The sequence below is a fragment of the Dasypus novemcinctus genome, chromosome 27, assembly GCF_030445035.2.
Source record: "Dasypus novemcinctus isolate mDasNov1 chromosome 27, mDasNov1.1.hap2, whole genome shotgun sequence".
In the NCBI taxonomy this organism is placed as follows: domain Eukaryota; kingdom Metazoa; phylum Chordata; class Mammalia; order Cingulata; family Dasypodidae; genus Dasypus; species Dasypus novemcinctus.
The window spans coordinates 34,705,534-34,723,138 of record NC_080699.1 but is presented as its reverse complement, the minus strand read 5'-3'; the positions used below and the strand labels follow the sequence as shown (position 1 = coordinate 34,723,138).

The 17,605-nt window shown below is 38.5% G+C and overlaps 1 protein-coding gene across 3 annotated transcripts in view; it reads left to right on the top strand.

Moving 5' to 3' along the window:
* Positions 1 to 17,605, top strand: part of FEZ1 (fasciculation and elongation protein zeta 1) — a 51,316-nt gene that overhangs the window by 2,337 nt on the left and 31,374 nt on the right. For all 3 annotated transcript variants that reach the window (XM_058289386.2, XM_004469254.3, XM_058289385.2), the window contains exons 2-3: positions 3,727 to 4,082; positions 10,700 to 10,799. In XM_058289386.2, coding sequence (XP_058145369.1) covers positions 3,772 to 4,082; positions 10,700 to 10,799 — 411 coding nt within the window. In that variant the 5' untranslated portion in view covers positions 3,727 to 3,771. The remainder of the gene's footprint in view (positions 1 to 3,726; positions 4,083 to 10,699; positions 10,800 to 17,605) is intronic.

Here is a 17,605-nt window from a genome sequence, read left to right as displayed (position 1 = left end):
CCTGGGTAGTGCATTGATGACAGGAATCAGGCTACACTGTGGACCATGTTTCTGGACTCCCGAGCTGTAGTATTCATTTCTCTTGGTATAATTTTCTAGATGAATCTGTTTTCTCTGGAGCCTGAGAATAGGTACTTTCTTCTGCATAATCTTCCTGTTGCCAACACTCGAAACACCATCTTAGTCCTAGACTCTGGTGGGATTGGCCTCTTAGCTGATGGTAAATGGTATAGACTGATCCCTTTCAAATCAGCTTCCCCACCAGTATCACTTTCTCATTCCAGTCTTCCCCACCCCTCAGATCCCCCTACCTCACTCCTGTAGCCAAGAGCACAAAGGTAAAGGAAATTCCAATACCTGGAACATGAACTGGTTAGCTTTCTCGTCTCTCTGGAAAGGGACCAGAGATCTAAGAGGCTTAGGTCAAATGAAGTGAAAAGAGTAGCGTTGCCATAGTAAAAAAGGCTACGAAAATTCATTCAAAAATAGTTCTTTCATTTGATAAGTAATTTTAGAGCATGGCACTAGAATATGATGGTAATGATGATGGAAGTTTTCTTTTACCTGGAGCACTCTCACTGGAACTCCCATCTAAGTTATCCCCATTTTCTTAGAATAGTGGACATTTATTGGGCACTTTCTGTTTTCACACATTGTGCTTTCCACTTCAAAGATTAATCTCACTTAGTCCACAAAATAATATTTAAGGTTAGTACTGTTTTATTAGCATTTAAAAATTTTTTTTTTATTTTTTAAACCCTATTTTATAGGTGGGGAAACTGATGCACAAAGAGGTTGATAATTTGCCCAGAGTCCCACAACTAGGAAGTGACAGGACCGATGGGACCCTGCAGTTCATGTTCTCACCATCATAGAACTCTGCCTCATCTGGCTCAAATCCCTCATCTGTAAAAATTTCTCTACTTTCTATTGCACTCTGTGATCTTTCTAAACTCAGCTTTCTGGCGCTCAGGGATTCTTAATCTTAGTTGCACCATTTGTGCCATTTTACATCCTTTAGTAATATGGAGAAACCTATGGATTCCCTCTCACAATAATGCTCTTAAATGCATAAAATACAATACACACACTTAAAAAGGAAGCTGATTTCAGAAAATATAGTTATATTCAAAGAGTCCTCAAGGGTCTATGGACCCCAGATAAAGAACCCCTGGCTGGCAATTATTTGGGTTTTGCTGTGGAGCTGTATTGTTCATTATGGTAGCCACTGGCTGTTGGGCACTTGAAATGCAGCACGTCCAAGTGGAGATGCTCTGTAAGTGTCAAATACACACTGGATTTCAAGGACCTGGTCTAAAACAAAAATGAGAATAAAAATGTCTCATTAATATTTTAAAATATGGACTTGAAATGGTACTACATGGATATATTGGATAAAATAGAATATATTATTGAAATTGAAATGATTAATTATGTTATTAAAATTAACTCCCCAAAGTGTTAGCTCTATACCAACATCTTCATTTTAACAAATGAGGGAATTGGGACCCACAGTAACTTGTCACCCAGCCAGCTCTGGCAAGTCTGCTGGCTCTAAGCCGGAGTTCTTTCCAGGATATTCTATTATTTTATATCTTTTGTGCTCCAAAGGCCTATCATGTTGCCTTTTAAAGTAGTAAATGCTCAGAATATGTTTTGGTGATGGAGCTGACTAAATTCCAGTAAAATCCCAATAAGAACTGTCCTGGCCCTCATTTGGTATGCTCTTTGCCTTGCTTATTTAGAGTTTCAGTTTTGTAGAGAGAGATGGAGAACAGGCAAATTAGGGCAAAACCCATGGTTATTGATGTCTATTTGGTTCTCCTAAGATCATAATTCCAATTTAAGCATTCAAGTGGATCAATAACCATGCAGGCAGGAGAGAAAAGCTTGTTGCCTTGCTATGTTCTGGGGAGGAAAGTTGAGAAGGGTGTGGTTGACAACGATGCTTGTGCTGTCTAAAACGAATATGGGAAACTGTATGTAGGGGACAGAAGATCATTTTTCAATCAGCACATATTTGATTGCTTGACTAGCTGACGGGCAGTGTGTGCTAGGAGCCAGGGAGGATATCCAGAGGATGTCTGTGCCCACGAGGAATTTAAATTAAAATTGGGGAAGGGCCTGGACATACAATTAGATGGATAAATCACAGTTGAAAACCATCTATGCATAAGGCCCGATGAGGCCCGAGGCCCCAGGAGCTGCTGGGAAATGAAGGGAGGCCCAAGTATGCAGCCTTCCAGGACAGGTGCCCCAGATAGTCCTGGAATCTGATTTTGGAGACATGGATAGTTTGGTCCATCTCTTACAGGATTGTAGATCACTCACTTTCCTCTTCGGCTCCCACACATATCATATCCTCTCTGTCTGGGAAAAACTCAGGTGCTTGTTGAAAAGTCCCTTTGGTGGTTTTTGAGGACAAGGATAATATCCCATGTCCATGAACCCTTATCCCTTGGGGCCAGGCATGTTTCAGAATTCAGCTTATTTCAAAATTTGGGAGCAATAATAAAGTGCATATTCTGCAAATCACCCCCTGGGGGCTGGGACAGCTAGCTTTATAATGAAAAATAATTAAGATTTCTGCTGCAAAACACACTAAGTGGGATAAATAAAAACCATACGCAACTTCCTATTCATGTGGCTTGGGTTTTGTTGCCAAATGAGTTTAGGCCAGCTTTTGCTGCCAAATAAAGTCATGAAACCTTCCAGTTTTCAGAGCATTTTTGGATATTGGAATCATGGTTAATGATGTAGATGTATGGTAATAATAACAACAACAACAACAGTAATAGTGGGTAACAAATATTACATATTTTTGAGTATTTGTTATCTGCCAGACAGTGTCTAAGCACTTTACCTGTGTTTCTTCTTTAATCCTCACATTGAGTCTTTGAGTTAAGTCTTGCTCTTATTTCTATCTTAAGAATAAAGGAAGCACAGAGAAGTTAAGTAATTTGTCTAAGGTCACAGCTGATATGGGGTAGAAACCGTCTGGCTCCAGGAACTTCATACTTAACCACTAGGTGCTGTTTTATTTTTTTTTATTTTGAATTTTTTTAGCAAGGAATTGCAAGCAGGTGTGCCTCAGACATTTACCATATTTCAGTCACTATTATTAACACTGACAAAGATATCTGAACTCCTTAAGTGCAGATGTCTTAGTTTACAAAGGCTGCTATGACAAATGCCACACAATGGGTTGGGTTGAATAATGGGAATTTATTGCCTCAGGATTTCAGAGACTAGAAGGTTTTCTTCTCCCCAGGGTTGGCAATCCTTGGGGTTCCTTGGCTTGCACCTCTGCCTCCCATGGCAATGTCCTTTCCTCTCTTGTATCTGCTCTTCTGGTTCCTGCTGAATTTGGCTCCTGGCTCCTCCCCGTGGCTTTCTTTTGATGAATCCTCCAACAATACACATTAAAACTGATCCTCATGCAGGTGGACCACACCTTAACTAAAAATATCATCTTCCAAGGGTTCTATTTACAATGGCATGCAGATTAAGATTAAGAGCATGCATTTGTCGGGGTCCATAATTCAACTGACTACAGGCAGGTACTGAGGAAGTGCAGAATCGAGGGATAGCAGGAAAGTGGACACTTTGTTGTTGAAGGGACACAGAGTAGTGCAATATGTGATTGTGGATCATATTCTAAATGTTCTTCAGCAAACTGGCAAAGAAGCCCAGCCCAAACTCATATGCCCTTGATTTTTCTTCTAGATAAGCGAATCTTGAAAGCTGTTACTGACTAATTGCTGTGCAAGAATGGAGGCCCCGTTGGTGAGTCTAGATGAAGAGTTCGAGGACCTTCGGCCCTGCTGCTCAGAGGACCAGGAGGAGAAGTCCCGGAGTTTCTATGGCTCATCTCCCCCCCATCTAGAGGATCCTTCTCTCTCTGAGCTTGAGAATTTTTCTTCTGAAATAATCAGCTTCAAGTCCATGGAAGACCTGGTGAATGAGTTTGATGAGAAGCTCAATGTCTGCTTTCGGAACTACAATGCCAAGACGGAGAATCTAGCCCCTGTGAAGAACCAGTTGCAGATCCAAGAGGAGGAGGAGACCCTGCAGGATGAGGAGTAAGAAGCCTTCATTGCCTTCTCCAGACTCTAGGAATGCTAGAGTCTGGAGCTCCTTGACATAGGATTAGTTTCCATCAATATGTTGATGGCATGTTACTTATATTTTTATGTTGCCCGTAGGCAGTGCTGGGTAATTGCTGACATCATTCTATTCTCTTTAGGTCCCTTTCTAGCCACCTGCAGAAAGCTTTCTTACATTGAATTAGAGGATGAAGGCTTTTTTAGGAAATAGAAAGGCTTTCCCAGATACAAAATAGAATTTTAGGAGCATGGTATATTTTAAGGTCTGTGTGTCTTGAGCTTTCTTATATCAGTGGTAATACACTCAGACCAGAAAACAATGAACTGTGATGGAGAAAACCTAGGTCATTGGACTAATTTGCTTCAAGAAACATAAAAACTATGAAAATCTCAAAATTGTTTACAACCTCTCAGGCCGTTGAGATGTTAAGATATGTCCAAACAAGAAATGCTGAATTGAGAGTACAGGGAATATCTTAGACAAAATAAAGGTGATAAAGTTAGGTGGCTTTGGAGTATGTAGATTGCCTGAATTACCTGTTAGGGATCTAAGGGTAGTCAAGAAAAGGGATCTGAGAAAAGTATTGTTCAAGCAGAGCCTAAAAAGAGAAGACTGGGATAATTTGTTATGCGAATTAAAGAAGGGTGCTTTAATCATTTAGGAAAAAGCACATGAATTACGAGTAGAGATCAAATATGCATCAGAAGTTCTTTAAGACTCACACAAGAAATGTCAAGTAGTTACTTAGAAAAGTTTGGTTCCTCTTTATATGGACTTGAGTGGGAAGAATTGCCCATAAATAAATAGAGTAGGGGGGCATGTCCTAAGACATTGAACCTGACTGTAGGTGGGAAATAGTTATTTTGTGGCTACTAATACTGTCCTTCTGGAAAGACAGGGACTGTATATCTGCCATCTTATTCACTATTGTATACCCTCCCCACTGTCTAATACACTGTTTGGAGTGTAGAAAATGATCAAATAGTAGTTTTTGAATGGAATACTGTACATTGGAGGGATTGGATGAGTGATAATAGGCAGCCTCTTAGGTACATCTAATGTGTTTCCAGGCCCGTCCCATTTCCTTCTTTTCTTTTTAATTAATGCCAGCCTGAAGATATGACCCCAGAGACCTTTTACTCTGATGACCAATATTATAACTATGGGCCATATATTTCAATCCAATTTTAAATTCCAAACTCATTCTTTTTTAGACTCTGAGCCTGTTGTAATTTGCTTGACTCCTATAAGTCAAAAAAGAACAGCTCTGGGGCTTTATTAGACTCAGTGCTTTTTCACTCCAGTGCACCAAGCAATGATCTGAAAACACAGACATGAACTCTAATTTCCATGTTCTCACTAACTTGCCATGTGACCTTGGGCGAGTCACTTATCTCTAGTTGACTGCATGGGTCCTCATCTTTGAAACCTCCAGAGCTCAATCTTGATAAAGTGGAACTAAGGACTTGCAAAGAAACTAATTTCTTACCTCCACCAGGCTGTGCTCTGAAAATCACTTTTTAAGATGCGTCCGATTCCTCTTTCTTCCAACAAATCATTTTTTTTCCCATATAAACCTCCTTCTGCCTCATTGAGGATGAGGCCCAATGAGCAGGTTCTTATTCCCTCCTTGCACATCAGCAGAGGCCACTCAATGTTAATTACTGTCACATGGGATTATTGATCTTCTCTTGATCTTTCTGAGTTGCCTGCCTCATTGACTGCCTCAGCTAAGAGACCCAAAGTTGAATAATTCCTTAGAGATAAAGCATGATTTGGGGACAGTGTTGAGGAAGGAAGCTGGGTAGAGAGAAATCCACACTGCACTTTCTAGACATTCGGTGTATCTCATACTTCTTGACAACTTATAATCAAAATCAAAATTAAATTGCACATTTTGTTCTATGGACACCTGTCTAGATATTTCAATGGGAAAATTATGACTTGGTAAAGAAAAAGGATAATTTAACATCTTACCTGGTTGCCATTCTCAGCAGCTCTAGTGCTTGGTGATAAACTTGCTCAGATTTAGTATTTAAAGGAATGTTTCATCCAAAAATGAATTGAAAGTGTTTGGGGTGGCTCCTCAGGGATAGAGCTAAGTAATAGAATCTTAAAACAGAAGCAACAAAATATTAACTAACTAACCTCTTTAAAGATAGCACAAACGATAGTAGTTTTGATTTCTTTAGTACTTGTTTGGAACTGTTTGGCTACCAGGTACTTGGCCAAGATACCAACTTATCTCTGATATATCAGGACATAGACCTTCCAGGCATGAAAGGAGACTCAGATTTGAATCTAGATTCTCTGCTTTTGAATTCTGAAAATATTCTAGAATCTCCCTTTCACATGTGTGTGTGACCATTCTTTTCTTTTGCCATGAGAATAGGACCTGGAGGCCTCTGAGGGGCCACTACAAAATAGGAGTGGACAGTTCTTCTCCCACCTCCTGCCTCATTGGGATCCCAATGGACAGAGTGAAACACGTGGCTGTTTCCCATTCTTTAGATAGAATTATTGGGTTAAAAAATGAGGTAAAAAATAAAGTCCACACAATAAACTGTTTCTAGTCAGCCATAATTTAAGTTGAAGACAAATAAATACCAAATAGTCGGAGAGAGACATGATGAATAACTGACTTTTAGGGATTCTTACAAGCGGTCTGTGAGCTTGAACTGAAATTAAAAAGAAACCCAACATTATTCTTGTGGGGCTGTGTTGGTGTGGGTGTGATATATTTATTAAATAATACACAGTGTAGTATGGACTTAGTAAGGGGTCTGTGGGTTTCACCTGACTGGCAAAGGGGTCTGTGGAACAAAAAAGATTAAGAACCCCTGTCTTAGAGGTTCAGGTCCCCTATGTAGAAGGCAGAGAGAGTCTTAATTCTATTGAAGCATTTGCAAGATTCTGACAAGTCTTTCAAAGGCATTAATGTGCTAATAATTCATAATTACTGAATATTCAGTACAAAAGTATACTCATATAAATACACACCTAAGAGTGGCTATTGGCATGATGGGACATGGGTGAGGGGCTATTGAGGGAAATGTAGAGTTACCAGTTTTAATCCTCCCAGAAGCCCTTTCAGCTGCTCCCCATCCTTGTCAGGAACAGGTAAGTAGGTAGGTATACACATATCCACTTACCAGGATTTCTGTAGTCTCATTGGCCATATTGCCACTTCCGGGCTCTGCAGCACTTTTTACCTTTTGTCTTGATACAACCCACTCCCTTGGGTTTGCTTGGACTCTGACGGCATCCTCTTCCCAACCCCAGCCATCCACGGAGAAAAACAGTTCAGTCAATTCTATAAGCACGGAAGCCAAAGCTACAAACTATGAACATGAAAAGCTTTTTCTGTTGTTACAGGAACTGAGAGAGCAAATGGAATCTCAGGACTTGAGGCAATCTGTTGAGTCCTAGCTCTTTGATAAAAGGTACAGCAGATAGCTTCCAAAGTCTTCTTTCTCCCACATTAGAGTAAAACAGCAGGATGCTTCTCGGAGAAGTGAACTTTTACTGCCCACCTCAGGGCACTTATGAAAAGGAATCCATCTACTTCCCAAAACCCTGCCTATGATAGGGTAAACAGGCTCTGGGGAGAAAAGCCCTTTCCATTCTCTCCCTCACGGAAAGCTTTGTGTTTTTTCCCTCTCCCCCATGAGCCGGTGGACACGCCTTCCGTTCTCTTCTGTCGCTGTGGCTGCTTGCCTCCCATCTAACCCTCCCTGGGCTGGAGATGGAAAAGGACAGTTGTCGTGCCCCTGCCACTCCTCTTCTTGTAGATTGCTCAAAGACCAATGTCCAGAATAATGCAGGCTTGGGGTTTTAGTGAGACTCAGTTTCTTCACCATTGCTCTAGCCTGTGATCTGGAACTTGTTATAAAATTCCGTGATGCCCGTGCCAATCCTATAATTCACAGAGTTGGACTAGTTAAGTGGTTGAGAATGTGCAGTCTGTAGCTGTTTGGCCTGGGTGTAAGTCCCACTTCTGGTTAATTAACTCTTTTAGGTTTCAGTTTCTCCTCATCAGTACCTACCTAATAGAGTTGTGAGCAACGGATGGATTGAACCACAAAAAGTGTATCCAGGATATGGGATGCGCTCAGTAAGTGCTGCCTGTTGTTGTTATTAAACATGCATTGAATAAGTATGAGAAGGACATGCAAAGGAATGGCTGCCACTTTGTCTTTTAAAAAGATTATTCATAAGCCTCAAAGGATAAAAAGTAAGAAAGGAAAAAGGAAACCTGGGCAAAATATGAAAGAGAACGGGGATGGTTTGAAATCCAATGGAGATAAAGGTTTCGGGAATTGCCACAAAAATCTAGAATTAGAAGATGAAATCCACAGGAATCAGTGTATGGCTCGGATGAGAAAAGTGTGCAATTCCTAAATAATCTGAGAGTCCCTGGTTGTCACCTTAAGGTGATAAACTGTCTCAAGGTCAGTAGAAAGTTTGCACAGTCCCTTAAAGGTTTCAGTTTCCTTCCTGCCTAGGAGAGGTACAAAAGGACTATTTTGGGCTTTGCTGAATTCAATTCTCCGGGCACTTCCTGCAGTGACAAACCCGAAAGTCAGTGTCATGCATGGATGTTATTTATTCTAGCAGCACGTAGAGCTTGACGGGGGTGGGGGGATGGGGTGGGGGGCATTCTCTGGGATTTGAAGTTGTTGGAAGTCGTTGCAGAGAATGTAAAGCAGAACAAGGAGTAAGGAGGAACTGTCCCCCGACCTTTCCAACAGGAATGGTGCCCTGGGGGTAGTAAATCATATTTGTGCCTTGGCTTCAGAATGCTGATGGGACTGGGATTTAGAATTAGCCTGGATTAATGCAGCTGTAATAGTGTCTGATGGCAATGGGGTTATCACCCATGGTTTAAGAAGTAGGTGCTGAAATCTTGCTGAAAAAATGTCTGATGAGCACTTGAATTTTCTCAAAGCACTTTCTTACAGTGGTAGGAAAAAAATTAAAAATGTATTCAGTAGCATTTTTTTTTGGTTCCATTTATTTGTTTCATCACCAGTTATATGCAGTTTGCCCCAGGAAACTCTCTTTGCTTATATACCCATGTATTATTAACACTCCCCCACCCCCCACCCCATTACTGTATGTATCTGATTTTAATGTCTGTACACTGTTTGTTTGCTTGGGCTTTTTTGCATTTATTTCTTTGACATCTTACAACATACTTGGCTAGGCTTTGATTTTGATCCCTATGTATACATGTTTGCTTACTTTTATTTATTTTTTTAGGAGATACAGGGAATCGAACGTGGGAAGCAGTGCTCAGTAGCTTGAGCCATATCCGCTCTCCTGTTAGCTTATTTTTAAACGACTGTTTCCCAATATTAGCTTATCGAATCAAACGGCGCCTTCTTGTATTTTGGCCTCAGAGATGTCCCTCACGTGTTTGACTTGCTTAGGCAGCCTGAGATGCACCGAGCCCTCCCTTATCATGACGCCGTGGTAATTTACTTGCCACTGGCTTTTCTGGATGGTGGTGTTTTAGGAGCTTGGTTTACTGATTTCCATTAATATCCTGGTATTGACTAATTCATGCATTTTCTTGACGTGTGTGTGCTTGTGACTTCAGAATTTTCCCCATTCTTGCCCCTCTCTATTTCCCCTAAAGAAGTCTCTTTTTTAAAAAAGTGAGTAGTCTAATTATGTTAAAAGCACAGCATCAGATAGATCTTTAATCTCTAAAGTATTAAGGCTGCAAACTTATCTCTAAGTACAGCAGCAAGCCTTTCTGAAATAAGTGAATTGTAGAATTGTAGGAAAACCTTTCTTATAATGTCCATATCAGAATTTTAAAAAGAAATGTCATAAAGGGAACCCCCTTCTCTCTAATTTGTGTGGACAGATGTGCATTTGTTGGCTGCCTTCTTATCTTTTTACCTTGGGGAGCTTTTGAAGGAGCCAGGATACACTGCCATGGTGCATGGCTGGAGGGCAGGCTTGTGCCGTGGCCGGCTGGCTCACTGCAACACTGTGGGTAAAAAGTAGACCGTAGCGGTGTTGGCATTTCCCCCTTACCCACAGAGCTTGCCAAGGAGCTAATCCCTGACAAGATTGCAGGCCTCTTGAAATGCATGTCAACTAGATGACAAATCCTGGTCTTCATGAGAAAGGGTCTTTCAGCTAGAAAATCTCCCCAGATCTCTTCTCTCTCTCTCTTTAAACTCTTCTCAGTCCCTAGGAAAGGAATCATATGGGTACTTCTTAGGTTCCCAGGACATGAACAGTTTGGTTGAGGGACAGACTTATTTCCAGGGCCAGGGGTGTTTGATTGTAGCCTTTCTCTGCCATCTGTGTCTTGTCCTGGGGAATTCCTCCTCCCTCAGGCAAAGCACCTACCTTCACACCAATGCCCCCTGGCCAGGCTCCGTCCTCTTGGATCCTCCTTCCTAATTCAGTTTTTGAGCTGCTTTGTCCCTGCATGCTGGAAGGCAGATGATCTCAGCCTGGCACACACAGAAGCTTCTCTCCTCCCCTGGCCCAGCTCTTCCTTCCTCCAGGGGAGGGGGGGTGGCGGGCAAGCCGCAGATGTGTGCTAATGAGAGCCTCTCTTTGTTTACAGGGTTTGGGACGCTTTGACTGACAATTACATCCCTTCACTCTCAGAAGACTGGCGGAACCCAAACATGGAGGCTCTGAATGGCAACAGTTCTGACAATGAGGTACCTCTCTGGGGCCCCCGATTTGATAGGGCTCGAGAAGATCTCAGTTCCAGTTAGAAAAACATTCAGTAAGTCAACAGTCTTCCATAATATGTCCTCAGTGACTCAAGGTCATTGCTGGGAAGGGAGGTGTTGTGGAAGAGGGTGAAAAATGAGGTGGGGGGGGCATCAGTATGAACACTCCTTGTGAAATGTGGAAACACTGATAAAAACAACGGAATGAATCTAGTTACTGAAATGAAATCAGGTCCACTGTGGCGCAAAAGGCAGATTTTGCTTTATCTCTTGCCACTTTTCCAACTCATTTAGTGGATTAAGCTAAAGGATATATATAAAGAGCCCACCCTTCAAAAGACTCTAATTTATCCTCATTTGCAGATTTCCCTCAAGAGGGTTAATATTTCAGGGTGAATTGAATGACCTGAGAAGGATGATCTTGAGTTCTGCTGCTCCTTGTGGAATTTCTTCCATCTAACCCATGGGAAAAGTACCCGGCAGCAAAAGTGGATGGATTAAGGCTGCCTTTTCTTTATTTTATCCTCCTTCATTATCTGGATTCATTACGGTAGACGCTCTTTTAATTGACCTCAACCTAAATGACTTGCTAGATTAACCAAGGCTTGGGATTCCTTCTGTAAAACAAGCCAGCTGCATGCCCCTGGCTTTTCTCTAGCAAGTCCTCAGACTGCATCATCCACTTAAGTGGCACACTGCCAAAATGTTTATTCCCAAACCTGTCTGTGCTTGTCCTTGTCATTGTGATTAGGTAATTTAATGAACTATGGTGGAAACTGTTGACTTTTGAAAAAGAGTCAATTTTGCTTTTATAAAAATCAAAGCCATATGTGTACATAGTTCAAAAGTAAAATTATCCCTTTAAAATGAAATTTACTTTAGTGCAAGACTTAAGACAATAAAAAGCAGCCGCCTGCCTTGTCGTTCCCTACTTCTGAGAGGCAACCATTTTCATTTCTTTTAGCTGTTTCTCCTGGCCTATAGCTCCAATTTTCTAAATAACACGTTTGTATTACTACTTCTTTGATTTTTTTTTTTTTTTTTTTTGAGGTGCCAGGACCAGGGCTTGAACCTGGCACCTCACATTCGGGAAGCTGACGCTCAACCACTTGAGCCTCATCTGCTCCCTCTTTGGTTTTTTAAATTATCCCTCTGGGCTATACTCTATTAACTTGATACTATGGAAGATAAAGATCTAATTCTTCTGGAACTCATGCTTACCCTGTACCCTTCTTATATAGGCTAGTTGCCAGCTTATAGTTAGATCAATATTAAGTATATACGTTATTATAATTATAACTAGCTGAACTATGTAGCATCCTCAAAGAATAGTTCTTATATAACTTTTTTCTTTTAACCTGGAGTTAAATGAAGATTTATCTTGTTTTCCCATTGGCTAGTTTTCTTATATACCTATACCCTAACTTCTTTGCCTGAACTGTCAATCTCCTAATATGGTATTTTCCCATTTTATTTTTTTCTTGAAAACTTCCAAACTGATGCCCTCTGTCTTTCTGATACAAACTGGTCTGCTTTTACGCTAGGTCTGCTGTGCTCTACTGTTATCCTGGGAATTTCCTTTTCCTTCATTTAGGGAATTTTTTTTCACCTCTCTTTCCTGTCATCTAGTTCCCAGATTTTTATATTTCTTGGCTTATTTCCTTATTTGGCCATATATAACTTTCAGCTGATTCTTGAGAAAGAGTGCAGTGACATATGTTAAGTCCCAGAATACCTGAGAATGTCTATATTCGCCTGTCATGGATTTTATTTAGAGTTTGACTTGATAGATAGCTATTCTAGGTTGCAAGATTTTTTTTTACTCAGAATTTTGAAGACATTTCTCCTTTCTTCTAGCTTTTAGTTGCATTGGGAGGCCAATTCGTTGTATGTGACTGTCTTTTGGTTCTCTCTAGAAGCTTTTAGGGTCTTCTATTTTTCCTTCCTGATTTGAAATTTTACAATAATATGCCATACAGTGAGCTTTATCCCTGCCACATACATGCATTGTACATTATACTCCAGAAACTTGGAGCCCATGACTTCATACTGTGCTATGTTGTCTATCATTTTTCTAAAGATTCATTCCCTCTCTTTTGTGCATCTATTGAGATGATTTTATAGCTTCTGTTTTTTGTTACATTAAGGTGTTTCAAATATTCAAATATTAAACCAATCTTGCGTTCTTGAGATAAACCCAACTTGGTCAGGGTGTATTACTTTTTTTTGTTCTTTCATTTTTCTACAGCTGTATTGAAGGGTAATACAATAAAATGTACATGTTAAAGTTTGCAATTTGATAAATTTTGACATGTATACATCTGTGAAATCATTATCATAGATAAGAATTGAGCATGTCCGTCACCCCCAAATATTCCCTTGTGTCCATTTTTATCCCTTCTCCCACACTTCCCTCTGATCCCCCATCTTCAGCAACCACTGATCTCCTTTCTGTCACCATAGATTAGTTTGCATTTTCTAGAATTTTGCATAAAGGGAATCATTTCAGTATGTGCCGTCTTTTGGCCTAGCTTTTAAAATTCAGCTTAATTATTTTGTGATTCATCTATGTTGCATATATCAATAGTTCCTTTTTGTTGTCAAGTAGTGTTCCATTATATGGGCATGTCTTATTCACTCATCTATTGATGGACATTTGGGTTGTTTCTAGTTTTTGGATATTATAAATAAAGCTGCTATGAACATTCTTGTATAAATCTTTATGTGGACATATACTTCCATTTCTCTTTGGTAAAAAAACCTATGAGTAGAATGGCTGGATCATATGATAGTTATATATTTAGGTTTTTAAGGAACTGCCAGGCTGATTTCCAGTTTGAAAGCTCTCATTTTTTCAAATCCTCTCTAAAATTGGTATGGTCAGTCTTTTTAATTTTAGACATGCTAAAATTATAATAGTACATATATTAGAGTATATAGTGGTATTTCATTTTGGCCTTAATTTACATTTCTCTAATGACTAAGGATTTGGGCATCTTTCCTATGCTCTTTTGCAATTTGTATGTATGTTTTGATAAAATGCCTGTTCAGATCTTTTGTCCATATTTAGGGTTTGTGTCTTATTATTGAATTGTAAGAGTTCTTTATATGTTCTAGATATAAATTCTTTGTCAGAAGGAGGTTTTGCAAATATTTTCTTCTAGTCTATGGCTTGCCTTTTAATTTTCTTCACATTATCTTTTGAATAGCGTATGTTTTTATGTGAGGGAGTCCAATTTATTGATTTTTTTTCTTTTTAAGTTTTGTCCTTTTTGCACTGTATTTAAGAAATCTTTGCCAAACCCAAGAGCACTAAGATTGTCTCTTGAGTCCTCTTCTAGATGTTTTATATAGCTTTAGTTCTCAGGTTTAGATCTAAGATTCATTTCAAGTTAGTTTTTGTATATGGTGTGAGGTAAGTTTTAAGATTCACTTTTCTGCATATGGCTATCCAATCATCCCAGGACCAGTCTTTGAAAATTGTTGCAAATCTTTTGACCACAAATGTGTGCCTATATTCCTGATTGCTCTATTCTGTTTCATTGATATATTTTTCTGTCTTTATACCAATACCACACTGTATTGACCCCTGTAGCTTTATAATAAGTCTTAAAACAAAGTAGCATAGGGCCTCCAGTTTTGTTCTTTATTTTAAAAGTTATTGGGGTATTCTAATGTCCTTTGTGTTTCCATGTATATTTTAGAATCAGCTGATCAATTTCTACAAAAAAATCTTGCTGAGAATTTAATTAGGATTGTGTTGAATCAATAGATCAATTTACATTTGGAGATCAATTTATTATATTAATGTGGTGAGTTACATTAATAGATTTTCAAATATTCAATTTGTATTCTTTTTATTTTATTTTTTAACAAATCAATTTTAGGGGTACATATTTATTAATAAGCATACAATTCATCCAAAGTATATGATCAATGCTATCTGGTATAATCACATAGTTGTGCATTCATCACTTCATTCACTATTAGAACATTTTCATTATTTTAATAATAATAATAATAATAATAAACAAAAACCAGACAAAAAAGACAAGAAAATTCTTCACATCTCAATCTCTCTTATTTTCTCTGTTGTACACAGCTGCTATTTCTGGCTATTCTTGCACATTTATTTATTTATTAAACAATCTTATTGAGATATATTCACATACCATATGATCTATCTGAAAACTATCAATGACTATAATCACAGTGTTGTGCATTCATCACTACAAACAATTTTAGAACAATTTCATTACTCCGGAAAGAAAAACTCAACATTACTTAGCAGTCCTTCAACAGTCCCACATGACCACTAATCTAATTTCATCTTTATAAATTGATTTATACATACATTTTATATAAATGGAATCATATGATATGTAGTACTTTGTGTCTGGTTTCTTTCACTTAGCATAATGGTGTTTTTTGGTCTGATATTAGCATCTTGAATTATTAACATACATTTGTTCTGTTTCAAAGAAAGACAATCTTAAGTATACAATTTTATCCATGTTCATATTTCACATGCAGTTTCACTATGCTAACAGTCAAATATTAGATATTTTAGCTTTCCTTTTGTAACATACATGCCCTTAGACTTCCCCTTTAAACCACTTTCATTCCCACATAGTAGTACTACTAGTTATTATACAAACATAGTGTTGGGTTTTTACCTTTTCTATTCATTTCCAAAGATAAATATACATCCTTTTTTTACCAATTCTGTACAAATTAACCCTCAGTTTTCCATTCTATAACCTCATTCTATTTTCTGAAGACCCAGATTCAAGTTATTAACTTCATGATATTACACAATATATTTAGTTTATAGTAGCACAATCATACAATATTTGTCCTCAGGAAAAAAATCCCACTTGATTGTGATGTGAAAGTCTTTTGATATGTTGTTGCATTCAGTTTTCAAGTATTTTGTTAAGAAGTTTTGCATCTTTGTTTATTAGAGAAATTGGTCTGTAATTTTCTTTTCTTGTAGTGTCTTTATCTGGCGTTGGTATTAGGGTGATGTAGGCTTTATAAAATGTGTTGGGTAATTTTCTCTCCTTTTCAATTTTTTGGAAGAGTTTAAACAGGATTGTTGTTAATTCTTTTCAAAATGCTTGGTAGAATTCACCTGTGAGTTGGTAGAATGCTTGGTAGAATTCATCTGGTCCTGGACTTTTCTTCGTTAGGAGATTTTTGATGACCGATTCAATCTCTTTAAATGTGGTTGGTTTGTTAAGTTCTTGTATTTCTTGTAGTACCAGTATAGGTTGTTTGCGCTTTTCTAGGAATTTGTCCATTTCATCTAAGTTGTCTAGTTTGTTAGTATACAATTTCTCATAATATCTTCTTATGGCCCCTTTTATTTCTTTGGGATCAATTTTAACTCCCCCTTTCATTTCTAGTTGTATTTATTCATATATTTCTTTGTTAGTCTGGCTACAGGTTTGTCAATTTTATTGATCTTCTCAAAGAACCAGCTTTTGGTTTTGTTAATTTTCTCTATTTTCTTTTGTTCTCAATTTCATTTATTTCTGCTCCAGTCTTTATTATTTCCTTCCTTCTGCTTGCCTTGGAATTGGTTTGCTGTTATTTTTCTAGTTTCTGTTTTTACAAACTCTTTTAGTTTCTGTTTGTTTGTGAATATTTAATACTAACCTTCATATTTGAAGGGTAATTTTGCTGGATAAAGAATTCTCACCTGGCAGTTTCTCTCTTTTAGTATCCTAATTGTACCATACTACTGTCTTCTTGCCTCCATAATTTCTGATGAGAAATTTGCACTAAGTCTTACTGGGTGTTCCTTGTATGTGATGGTTTGCTTCTCCCTTGCTGCTCTCAGAAATTTTTCTTTGACATTTGACATTCTGAGCAGTATGTGTCTCGGAGTAGGCCTATTTGGATTTATTCTGATTGGCCTACACTGTGCTTCTTGGACATGTAAGTTCACTTCTTTCATGAGAGTTGGGTACTTTTCAGCTATTATTTCCTCAAATACTCTTTCTGCCCCTTTCCCCTTCTCTTCTCCTTCTGGAACTCCCATGACATATATATTGTTGTATTTTGTGTTGTCATTCAACTCTCTGATGCCCTGCTCAATTTTTTCCATTACTTTCTCTCTTCAATTTCAGCTGTTCTGTCCTCGGTATCAGTTATTCTGTCTTCTATCATTTCAAGTCTGCTGTTATATGCCCCTAATGTGTTTTTTATCTCACCTATTGTGTCTTTCATTCCCATGAACTCATTCTTCTTTTCCAGATTTATTATTCTTCTTTTTTGCTTGCTCAATTCTCCTTGATATTATCTTTTTAGCTATACTGTTTTTTCTTTTTTTTTTTTTAAGATTTATTCCATTTGTTTATTCCCCCTTCCCCCATCGTTATATGTGCTTGCTGTGTGCTCTCTGTCTCTGTTCATTGTGTGCTCACTGTCTTTTTTAGGAGACACCAGGAACCAAACCTGGGACCTCCCATGTGGGAGGGAGGTGCTCATTGGCTTGAGCCACCTCAGCTCCCCCATATTGTCTTTCAACTCATTAATTTGATTTTGGAAATTTGTGTTCATCTTGTTAATTAGTTGTCTCAAATCCTGCATCTCTTCTGGGTCTTTGATATATCCCTTTTCCTTGTCCATGTCTTTTATTTTCTTAGTATGGCTCATAATTTTTTGCTGATGTCTAGGCAGCTGATTAGGATGGTCGGTTACTCAGGTGTTGAATTTCTCTTTTTCATAGGGATTTAGTGGTGGGAGGCTGTGTGTTACTCCTGTTCTTTGATTCTTGATTCAAA